Source organism: Carassius auratus, unplaced genomic scaffold (genome assembly GCF_003368295.1).
Source record: "Carassius auratus strain Wakin unplaced genomic scaffold, ASM336829v1 scaf_tig00026611, whole genome shotgun sequence".
NCBI lineage: Eukaryota > Metazoa > Chordata > Actinopteri > Cypriniformes > Cyprinidae > Carassius > Carassius auratus.
This window is the reverse complement of record NW_020525536.1, coordinates 32,975-45,251: the sequence shown is the minus strand read 5'-3', so window position 1 is coordinate 45,251 and position 12,277 is coordinate 32,975. Positions and strand designations below refer to the sequence as shown.

At 36.7% G+C, this 12,277-nt stretch overlaps 1 protein-coding gene and 1 pseudogene across 1 annotated transcript; both read left to right on the top strand.

Annotated features, from left to right (window-relative positions):
* Positions 1–489: 489 nt before the first annotated feature.
* LOC113078807 (mitochondrial fission factor-like) lies at positions 490–7,449 on the top strand (annotated as a pseudogene).
* A 597-nt stretch (positions 7,450–8,046) lies between these two features.
* On the top strand, positions 8,047–11,813 carry LOC113078800 (39S ribosomal protein L44, mitochondrial-like). Its single transcript, XM_026251100.1, has 5 exons — positions 8,047–8,279; positions 9,575–9,797; positions 9,875–10,120; positions 10,895–11,073; positions 11,395–11,813. Exons 1-5 carry the CDS (start codon positions 8,107–8,109, stop codon positions 11,570–11,572), a joined length of 999 nt encoding a protein of 332 aa, XP_026106885.1. The 5' UTR covers positions 8,047–8,106; the 3' UTR covers positions 11,573–11,813.
* Positions 11,814–12,277: the final 464 nt, after the last annotated feature.

Sequence of the window (12,277 nt, the reverse complement as noted above, 5' to 3'; positions counted from 1 at the left end):
TGCTCTCACCGAGACAGACTGGACAACCGCACACGCAACCGCTAGGGGCCACAATGGAAACACGATGCCCCATAGCATCAAGGTTGTTTGTGTGTTTTACATTTATGAACATCTTTTGCATAATTTTGTAATACCACAGTACAAAGCAGTTAGGTTTTATTCTACTAAATGTTCGTGCTGTGCCTGTAGTAGTCATTATTGTATGTGAAGTAACAGAAATTTACCATTTAATGTTACCACAGCTTAACGCATTTATACATCTGGGGGACCGTTTTATTTTTTTTATAGCCTATTAAATAATTATTTTTTTAATCATTGCAATTCAAAATAAACTTGAACTGTAAATTATTATGTTATTTCAAATATATTTTACAGACTGTGATAATTAACAAACTTTTACCAGAAGAGAAAGTGAAAACGCGTGACTTTTAAATGACATGGCTAGGGACTTTTATTTTGAATAAATGCTTCAGCGTCAGCTAGCTTCACGCAGCTGTGGTGCGTTCTGGGTTGAGCTGGTTGAGTCTTTTTTCTAAAAAAAAAAATCAACAAAACAACCGGATTTTACGATTGCATTTAACTTAACCGTCTCTACACGTTCGGCGGATCTGATCTCAGTGAAGGTAACTAACATATGAGTTTAGAAGAGTTGTGATGTGGTTTTTGGTCATGCTTTTCGCCCTCTATCAGCTGTCATTGATGTAGTTAACGTTACTCTTGGGCCCTGTTGTACTCATCATTGATTTCCATAGTGTTTAGGACCCAAATATGACACATTAAAGTTTTTAACCTTGTTATGTATTTTCTGTTTGAATTTTTGAATTTGAATTGGTCCACCCAAACATTCAAAACGAAACGTTGCAAGTAGTAACGTTACTGCTACCGTCAATGCTGTCTTGTAACTAGCATGAAACCAAAAACGTCCAGAATGATGTTGTTTTTGTTGGATAACTTCCTGAAACACAATTCAAATAATCATTCATTCAGTAGGCATGCTTACTAAGGATTAAACTTTGGAGCTGCCAGTGTAATCAGTGGCATTTTGCTTCCTGAAATAGTTGATCTCCTTATCAAACCAGAAGACCGCTGCGTTTCTTTCTGTGCTTCAGTTTAGCCTGAGGATCTGGGCTTGATAGTGGGTGGATCGGTTATTTATCTTTATTACATACATCTAGTATTATTTAGTTACCTCACAACCAATTTGGGGAAATTGTTACAGGCCAGGTTGGACAACTAGTGATTCCGGTTTTGTTGTGTAAAAGGTTATGAAGCATTGTTTGGTGTTTGCAGGTATTCCATCTTATCATTTGGAAGGAACTGTAAGGGATCTTCATTGGGTTTAATCATTACCAAACCAGATCATTTAAAACCAGTGTTGTTATTAGTAACCGAAACTAAAGCTAGTAATAATTGGTAACTGAAATAAAATATAAATATCAGAAAAAACTTAAACTAAAAGAAAAAAAGTAGAAATTCTGCCATGGCAACTAATTGAAATAATAATAATAATACAAAAAGTAAGATAAATAAATAAGATAAATAAGTTGAAGTATTACAATTACTAAACAATTTAATGAAATTAAAACTGGTTAAAGTAAAAAAAAAAATTAAAATGACAAATGCACATAAGAAAATTAATAAAACGTAACTATAATTATCATGAAAACACAAAAATAAAAGCAAATTTAAAATGATTCAGCACACTGCAGTAAAGAATTTACAGATGAAAATATCAAAACATTGTGCGCGTTCATTAAGACTGAATTTGATTCTTAAGCCTGGAATACAATGCACACATTTTTGGCCTGATTTTCCACAAATTTACTGTCTGGAGAAGTTGTCACAAGTTGCCAAAAGTCAGTGCCAGTCTGTAGATTTGAGTTGACTGAATCTATAGAAATCCGCACAGTGTATGATGGTCACAGACCACAATTTTTTTAGCTTTTAAAACATGAAATGAAAATGTTGTTTTCATTTGTCACGCTTCTAGCAATAAGGCACATGTTTCTGCATGAGTTTGTTGTGATCGGAACAACTTGAAAGTCTGGGTGTGTGTGATCCCCAGTCATGTAGTGTATGATAACCAGTTTTCCTTTGTCACTATTTACAAAGTCGATAAGTGTATGATGCCTAGTTTTTTTAAAATCTGTTCAGAATTTTAAAGTTGTGTTGTGCATTCCAGTCTTAAGAGGATTCCTATTTAATCCCAATCTTTTCAGATTAGTTTCAATGTATGATAAAATTCCAATAAGAATTGCGCATTCCTTTAGAATTTTTGGATTGATTGACCTGTTTAGGTCCTCCCATCACAGCCTTCCTCCTCTTTCCCTGTAGATGAATGAAGCAGCGTTCCCCTCTCCCACAGCCGAGATGGCGGAGATGAACCGGATCCACTATGAGCTGGAGTACACAGAGGGCATCAGTCAGAGGATGCGTATTCCTGAGCAGCTCAAAGTGGCTCCGTATAACCCTGAAGAGCAGGACATTTCAGAGCATGAGATGCTCCACACGACAATGATGCACGTTCCCGGAGAGAATTGTAGTGGCAGGTATGAAATGGGAAGATCTTTGCACATTAAAGTGGGATAGAAGAGTTTATTGAGTGCTGCAGTGATGATTTTTGTTGGCTAACCCAGAAGTTCGCATCTCCCTGGTTCCCTTGACATAAACCCAATAGGATTTTCCATTGGCTTTTGGATTATTGCAGAAAATAGGCTCTCTGACCACCAAAAGTTCAGGATTGTTACATATTTTGTGCATCATGATAATATTCACAACTTTTGAAGTCTAAATACAAACACCACAAAAACAAAAAGCTGAATGAACTACACCACAGTCACCACTAAGCATCTGACAGCTTTCATTATTTATATTTAAAAACATTTTCATTGACAGTTCGAATAGTTTGCACAAAATTGATTTTAAACACAATGCCGTAACGCAGACTGGTAAATTTGATCTATTTTATGTTGTAGAACTAAACATGAAAATCTTGTGCTAAGCACAGACTTTATTTGAGGCATTTAACTATAAACTCATTTGAAGAAACTCACTGACATCATGTCTGGAATGTGTGATACACACAAAAAAGTGACAGTTTTGGCCTACAAAAGTACATCATTCCTGTGGCACTCCATTAACATTATCAAAAAAACAAAACAATTAACATCCAAAAATGTCATTTCTGTCCTTATTTACTCTCCCTCTCAGACGATTTTCAGTGGAACACAAAAGAAGATTTTTTTAGTAAATATTCTCTGAGATTTTGGTTTCTATAATATAAAGTTGTTTTGGACCCCACTGACTTTCATTTCTTTTATTAGGAGACAGGAATGACATGCAGTTTCCCAGAGATCTGGACCTCATCCAGTCCACCCCAATGGAGTCAACACTGTCCCTCAAGACCCCACCTCGGGTCCTCACGCTCAGCGAAACGCCCATCGACTTTCTCGAAATGGAGCACCAGAGCTCCACCAGCCAGCCCAGTGAAGAAGTAAGTGGGACAGACCGAATTTAGCTAGACAGAAGCTGTGTAAATGTGACCGGTAGTGAACGTCACTAAAAAAGGTAGAACAATGTCTCAGTTGAATAAAATGAGGAAAAACCTGTCCGTGTTTGTTTTTTCTGCTTCTCACAGGTGCGCATGCAAACCAGGACACGCAGAGAGCGCTCGGTCAGCGAGAACACAAGTGTGCATCACAATGGCCAGCTTGCCAGAAACGACTCCATGTAAGTGCAAAGCCACAAATACACTTGCACATGTACTTTTGTTTCACCTTTGCCCTGTCAACATGGCCCTCTCACTCCATTATATGTTTTTCCTCCTCCCTGGTGTCTCTCTTTCTTCTTTCATGGCACTGTCTCAAAGGGGGTGAGTTAGAGCCATGCATGAATATTGTATAGTTTTCGAGAAGTTTCGGTTTGGCTTTTGTGCTTTTTTTTTTTTCTTTTTTTTTACCTCAGTGCATGTTACTGCATGTACAGGAGTGGTGCAATCACACTTGTCAGTCGTGGTCAAGACCAATTTTATCACAATATAAAACAACTTGTGATATTGGTCAGTGTAGGTTAGAGTTGCTTTGTCAATCAGTTTCCCTCATGCCATGACTGCTTGACAGCTCTATTCTACTCTATTGTTCTTTATTCTATTCTATTTTAATGAATGGCCACTCCTGGAGCTGTTCACACGGAGGGTTTGTACTTGTACTAAAAAAAATACAGATCAGCCATTCTCCTTCAGCCTGTTGTTTCCTTGTTTTGACATGCTTGTGCTTTCTGTTTTCTGATTGGCTGATCTGTCAGTAAAAGTATGTAAACCTACCACTGACCAGCCTCTCTTTTTTGTTTTATAGACCCCAATAAAATTAAGACTAGTACAGCTTCTGCTTCTTATCTAAATGTGTCGCGTCCATCAGCCAAGCTGTCTTTTTTAGCAAAGTTTAGATTTTTTGAAAAATTTAGAAAATAACATTTTAACAGGTTTATAATATATATATAAGATTTGTTTGTATTTAAATACACATTACTGTTTAAAAGCATTTTTTTAAGATAAAATTACATAAATACCTGAGCTGTGTTTCTGAAGCAGACTTATTTTAAGGATCTCAGAAGTGAAGTTGTGTCTGTTTGGAGTAGTGTAGATGGATTCTACGGCCTCATTGTTAGTCTGATGTGAGTTCAGCCTTTTCAAATCCACTTTTGAGGTTGTGATATTTAGAGACTCCGGTGTGTGTGTGTGTGTGTGTGTGTGTGTGTGTGTGTGTGTGTGTTTGCTTGTTGAAGGGTTTGTATTGGGGTTGTGACCTAGTGTTGTTTTTATAAATAAATGGTGAGGCTGTTGCCCATCGGTTGCAGTCTTTATTTCTTTCTCCAACTTCTATTTCACTCTCTCGCCTTCTTTCTTGTACTTCTGTTACGTCTCTCTCTCTCTCTCTCTCTCTGTTTGATTCGGTCAGTATGACTCTCTCCCCCTCTGCTGCATTGCGCACTATGGCTCCTCTCGGTGGTGCCGAGGACGGGGTTAACCTCTTCAGCTCCCGCGGTGTCCTTTCCTTCATCCAGTCAACCACACGCCGGGCCTACCAGCAGGTCCTGGAGGTCCTGGACGAGAACCAGCGCAGGTGACCTTTGACATCAGACCCCTGAATCTGCCATGAGAGACTGACTTTTGGCTAAATTAGATGATGCTTCACTGAGTAACCAATCAAATGTGTTAGATTAGGCCAGGACCAAAGTCCTCCATGACTGATAGACATTTCACGTGTCATTCTGATTTGGTGAGAAAATGCACTAAGCATATTAGGACTGGCAGACAAAATGTCATACTTTATACCACAAAGCACAACACACTAAACATTTTAGAGGTATTTTGTTAAATGACAGCTTGTGTTGTTTGCTGTTGGATGTGGACACACTGCTTTCCTACGCTCCGTTTCTTCCTCAGCCTCTTGGTTTGGGGTTTTCTGTTTGGCATGACTAGGAATGTGTGCAAGATTTTCTTTCTTTTTCTTTCTTTCTTTCTTTCTTTTGTTTGAATCCTTTCTCCTTTTTTTGAGCTTTTAGATTTCAGTTATGTTTACACAAGAGGTTTGTGGCATTGCTGTATAGTTTTTAAAGAACTGTTTGTGTTCATTACAAGTTCGATCTATTGACAGCATTTGTGGCATGAAAAGCAAAAAAAATAATAATAATAATTTTATATATATATATATATATATATATATATATATATATGTTTTTTTTTTTTTGTTAAATTAAGAAAAAAAATCAGCCATATTTTAAAAAACTGAAATGTGTGGCTTGTATTTTGTTGACATGAGAACTGTCATTAATATAAATGTTGTTATATTTAAATTATTTTTTTATTGTAATATTCCTTAACACACACACACACACACATTTATTATATCAAAAATACAGACAGCAGTAATTACAATTTAAACCAACTCTTGTTGTAACATATTTTTAAATGGAATTTATTTAATATTTTTGTGTTTACGTCTATGCAGTTGGCTGGTTTCTTTTGCAGGGTTTATTTGATTAGAAAAATTATTGACAGGGTCTGTGAGACAAAGACCACCTGCAGCATATACCTATTTTATATTAGTTAAAGCGCATTTGCATGTTATTAAAGTTGGTCTGTCTGTGTATGTCTCCTTTTGTCCTTTCCTTCTCTCACTTTCTCCAAAATATCTCCCGCTTCTCAGCCAGCCATCTCTTAGAGGGGGTTCAACCCTCTCTAACCCCCAGCATGACGGCAGGTAACTTCCTCTCATCTCTTCCCTCTCATCTGTTTTTCTCTCTGTCCTTTCAATATAATCTAAGTGTCTTATGAAATGAGATGATGTATTTGACAGGCATGCCCTGGCCCCGCTGGACTCGACTACAGAGGGAGGAGCAGATGACATGGCTCTTGTGGACGCCACCTCTCTACGCAGACAGGTATTATTCCGCTGCTTAATATCGTGCAGTGTTTAAAAAAAAGAAACGTGAAAAATAATAAGTAATAGTTTATGCACACAAGCATTCAGATTAATTAAAATGCAATCCTTGCTGAATAAAAGTATTAATTTCTTTTTAAAAAATCTAATACAATTTAAAATCTTACAGATTGTCAAGCTGAACCGGCGTTTGCAGCTCTTGGAGGAGGAGAACAAAGAGAGAGTCAAGAGAGAAATGATCATGTATTCCGTCACTGTAGCTTTCTGGCTTATCAACAGCTGGGTTTGGTTCCGTCGCTAAAGCTACATGGACTCCGCAATGTGGGAGGAGCAAAATCAGAACTCCGCCCCTCTCTTCTATTTGTCAAACTTCAGCCATGTTTTTTTTAATGGCTAAAACATTTTATTTTCTTCCCATCAAGAGCAGTAAAGTCAGGGATAGCTTCTTTGTTTGAGTTTGTCTGTTTTTTGTTATTACTATAAATATGTAATTATACTTTTGTATTATTTGTACAACTGTACAATTGTTCTTTTCCTTGGTTTTGTACTTTTTTTTTTTGTACATTTACATTTACTTTTTTTTTTTTTTTTTTTGTGAGCCAAGCATGAACCAGATGTATATATTACTTCACTTGTCTTTGAACTATGGCTGTAATCATTTATTTTTCCATAGGTTTACTTATGTCAACTTTTACAGAGACCAATGGAATGGAACGCACTGATATATCAAAGACAAAATAAATGCATATAATATAAAATAAAAATAATGTTTAGGGACTGTTGTGATTTTAGGTACGTCTATGTTAAACATAGAATCCATACTTGTTAAGTGTGAGTTTAGTCATTATTTATTATGTACAACAGCCCATTATTGTAATATGCTGATGTTGTTATTTCTGCTGCAAACGTTTATGCAGGATATTACTGAAATGATACATGTTCAGTTTTCCTCTTACTGGTCCATAAACATTGTATTGCATACGCTTTTATTTGAATAAATGACAGCAGCAGTGAACTGCACTATATCCCGACTGCTTTTAATCTTCTGGAAATAAAGTATAATTAATGGTTTTAAAAATGACCAATTAAAATTAAAAGAAAAGTGCAAAATATGTACACATTAGTGTTATTTTATTATGTATTCTTATTCTATTATAGTATTTATTAAGATTATATATATATATATATATATATATATATATATATATATATATTATCTTTTCAAGATAAGTTTTAAGTTTAACCAAGTCTAAATTTCAGTTATTTAAATAAATTTAATATAAATTAAATCAGTTTTGTTTCATCTAATATTTATATATTATGATAGCTTCATTTCATTTACATTTACATTTTTTTTAGTTTGTTTTAATTAAAAATAACAATGCATATTGATATATATATATCATGAAAAGAAGCATGTAATAACACACGTGACATTGAGAAAAGTGCAAATATGAATTTACAGTCTTCTTTACCCTATTGTGATCCACAGGTTAACGTATAAAAAAGATAGTACACAACTATGGCTAATTTAAATCACTTTTGGCGTTTTAATTTATTAGTTATGGAGTCCACCTTGGTTAACGCATGTTCCTCAGCGCTCCGGACACGTGGTGGCGCTGTGGACAGATTCCCTCTCGCTTTCCGTAGCTCTGTCGCGGCTGTCATGGCGGCGTGCAGGGCGCTCGTGAGTCGCGCTGTTTTACCTCTGCATTACCATCATGTGTGCAGAGGAGTGATGCTCACACACATCAGAGAGAAGAAGAGATGGATGAAGGCTTACTCGCTCATCATGGAGAGGAAGAGGAAGATGGAGGGACCTCCACCTCCAAAGCCACGGTCAGTAGAACATCTCAAGGCCACTCTCCTTGACTCAAATCCTAATGATTTGCCTACATTACGTTTTAGTATTAGAGACGTGGTTTGAGAAATATATATAAATAGCTTATTTTAGCATATCTTATCTTAGCCCTGTTTGAGATGATTGGCATTGATAAACCGTCTTAAAGGGACAGTTCACTCAAAAAAAAAAAAAAAAAAAAATCTTTCATAATTGACTGATTAACATGTTGTTCCAAACCTGTTTTTTTATATTGTAATAGATAAATACTTTTTAATGTCTATTATAAACATTAATAGATGTTTTAATGTTTGACTAATCATAACACAAAAACAGATGCTTCAAATAAATATTTTGACAATCTCTAAAAATATATTATGATGCAACACCGAATTATGTCAATTTACTGTCTATTTAACATTTTAATTGGTGAGATTAATTGGGAATATTAAATAACGTGTATGGGTTATGATGATATAAACTATATATGATAGTTTAGCAAGATCACACGAGCAGTAGTGCTGTTTTCCCCAAATATCTGCATGATTGCAGATTTTATACAGTAGTTCAATAAACTTGAAGTTAATATTGTGTGTATATTATAATGTTTTATTGTGCGCTTTGCTCAATTTTGCAAATGAAAATAGCCAGAAAAGAACTGTGTTCATCAGAAACATGGTGGTGTCTCCTTCCTGAATGAATCTACCTTACGTTTTTTTCTAGTCAATGATTCAGTGAACCGTTCATAAAGACTTAATCATCCGTTTGAAGGAGTCTGTTGAATGAATGGCTCAATGACTCACTCAATCACTAAGACAGTGACTTGGCTCCACCTGGAGGTTTTAGTTTCATACTCCTCAAATTAATAATTTTACATTTATTCATGTATTTTTTGTGTCTTGGATTGACTATTTGAGCTAGAATCCTACTAGTGTCCTCGGAACATATTTGGTTTTAAAATGCAACCATGTAAATAGGATTTTTAAGGATGCAACAATTAATGAAATGACTCCAGACTTGTGATGAATGTCTCCAGACTTGACTCTGACTCCAGCTTAAAGACTTCAGACTTTGACTCGGACATCAGATGAAGGACTTGTGAACATATCTGATCTGAACTGTAAATGATGCTTTTTACAGTCCTTTACAGTTACATGTGTTACCATAGCCCTACATTTCCCTACACTGATCATATGGTATTAATTTTATTTGGTCTTAAAACAATCTTACATTTGATCTTAAAAGTCCTGCAGAAACCCTGCCTGAACCCTCTTTTCCCTTCCCATCCCATCAGCTCCCAGCAGCCAAACTTTGATTACCATGCTGAAGTGGAGGCTTTCAGTGCCCGACTGCGGGAGAGTTTCTCTCTGGAGCTTCTGAAGACGGCGTTTGTGAATGTGTGTTACCTGCGATCTGAGGAGGAGAGGAGGCGAGCGCTGGGCCTTGATTTAGAGACGACCGTTTTCAACCTGAAAGACAATGGCGAGCTGTGTGTGCACGGTCAACAGTTCACAGAGGTGAGAACACCGATCAGTCTCATGCTGGAATAATAGGAATGATATTCATATTCATCTCCTTCTATTCTTATGTACAGGCTTTCCTCAGTGACTGGTGCAGGGGCAGCTTTCCCAGCCTGCCTCAGGAGGGTGTGGCAGCCATCGTAGGGCACCTGACAGGGTCAGAGGTCATGTGTCACGTCGCACGAAACCTTACAGTAGAGGAGTTGACGATGAGTGCAGAGTTTCCTGTTCCCGATGAAACCCTGCAAGGAACGTTCTTCGCTGTGATTGGTGCTCTGGAGCAGAGCAGTGGGTCTGTGCAAGCCAGGCTTTTCATTAGGGTAAGACAAGAATCCCCTTACAGTCAACTCTTCATGTTTTTTTGGTTAGTTTTATATACATATATATATATATATAATTACATTTTTATTTGGCCTGTCATGATAGTCAATAAATCAATTAATCGCCCGATTAAAAACAATTATCATTGTGAAGTATCATTATAGTTTAATATAACATATGTCTTTAATTTCATACTTATTTGTTTATTTTTAGAGAGAGAGAGGGAGAGAGAGAGGGATTATATATACAGTAGGACTGGGTGATATATCTAACGATATGATCATGCACATTTAGTCAGTAAATCTGGTTCCGTGATTAGCGATTAATCACCATCACCTGCTTTTAAATGGAGCCGCATTTAATAGACAGATCACTGACAAGCTACGCAATATCGCGTTCATTATCGCAGATCAATCGCCTTCAATAATGAACGTGATATTGCGTAGCTTGTCCGTGATCTAAGGCTCTGTCTATTGTGTGTATATGTATATGTGTGTGTATGTATATCAAAATATCAAAATTACTGTTCATGGATGTTATTCATTTTTTCCAGTTTAATCTAGATGTATCATTTTAATATAACATTTTATTTTTTATAAACGTGTGTGTATAAATATATGTTTGTGTGTAAAATAATTTAAAATTAATAACAAGAATATCTATATTTCTAATTTATAATATTTGTATTTTGTTATTACATTATATTATATACGTTCCGGACTCTAATCTTTGTGCACTAAATGTTGATCCATCTGTTGGGTGTGATTTTGCAGGATTTCCTGGTGACTCAGCTAAGGGGGAAAGATCTGTTTGACCTGTGGGAAGTGGTTGATCCCATGGGGCTGCTGGTTAAAGAGTTGACCTGGAAAGGTATAGCTCTCCCCGAGCCCCGCCTCATCCAGTCCGCCGGCGCCAGTACTGTCCTCCCTCTCTATTTCGTCGGGCTTTACAGGTTTGACACAAGGGTTAATAACCAGCATTTGGTCACTTTGTTGTATGTTTCACTAAAAGTTATTTAAAATGTATGAAGCACTGTGTAATGTCATGCTGCTAAATATATACACCCTGATCTATATTCTCCACAGTCTGTAAGTGAATCTCTAGTTGATTCATCTGAAGTGTCTCTAAGGGTTGAGTCAAATTTATTCTGGTCTCCTCCAAGAAACAATTCAGACCCACTGCTGTAGCAAATAATCAATACTCCTCTCAGTTTAGGTTTTTGATTGATTTTTAAAATGCTAAATCTTTTTTTACCTCCTCTATGTTGAATCAGTGACGGTAAGCTGCTGGCTCAGGGTCCAGGCGAGACTGTCCTGGCGGCTGAAGAAGAGGCAGCACGCGTGGCTCTGAGGAAACTCTACGGCTTCACTGAGAACCGCAGACCATGGGACTACACTGCCCCCTATGAGCAGCTCCAGAAGCCCAGCGCACAGGCTCTTACCAGCGGATAAATGACATTGACTACAAGAGACAATGTTTTGTACTGTAGCTTAAAGAGCAGATTCCAGTGGGACACTTTTTGAAGACACAACATTCATCATCATCTGCTTTATCACAGCTACATGTAGAGTGAAACTTGATTTATTTTGCTGAAATGTGACTGTGGAATTACTGGAGTCTAAATCAATATGCCACAAAAGACTGAAACTCTTGATGTACCACAGACTATGGCAATAAAAAAACTTTATATACATCTATCTTAAGAGCATTCTTCTGCTCTTCAGGTGCAAGTTCTGTAGATGTGTTTCTACATATAAATGTATGTACCGTATTTTCCGGACTATAAGTCACACTTTTTTTCATAGTTTGGCTGGTTCTGCGACTTATAGTCAGGTGCGACTTATTTATCAAAATTAATTTGACATCAACTAAGAGACATGAACCAAGAGAAAACATTACCGTCTACAGCCGCGAGAGGGCGCTCTATGCTGCTCAATTCTCCTGTAGTCTACACTGACACATAGAGCGCCCTCTAACGGCTGTAGACGGTAATGTTTTCTCTTGGTTCTTGGTTGTAAATAAATGCGACTTGTAGTCCAGTGCGACTTATATATGTTTTAATTCCTACACTTAATTCCATAGAGAAAACATATGTTTTTTCCTCATCATGATGTATTTTTGGACTGATGCAACTTATACTCAGGTGCGACTTATAG

Bases quoted from the DNA above. Each gene is read 5' to 3' on its own strand.
- LOC113078800 (XM_026251100.1), top strand. From the start codon at position 8,107: ATGGCGGCGTGCAGGGCGCTCGTGAGTCGCGCTGTTTTACCTCTGCAT. The intron at 10,121-10,894 runs GTAAGACAAGAA...GTGATTTTGCAG, and splicing joins AAGCCAGGCTTTTCATTAGG to GATTTCCTGGTGACTCAGCT. The intron at 11,074-11,394 runs GTTTGACACAAG...ATGTTGAATCAG, and splicing joins TATTTCGTCGGGCTTTACAG to TGACGGTAAGCTGCTGGCTC.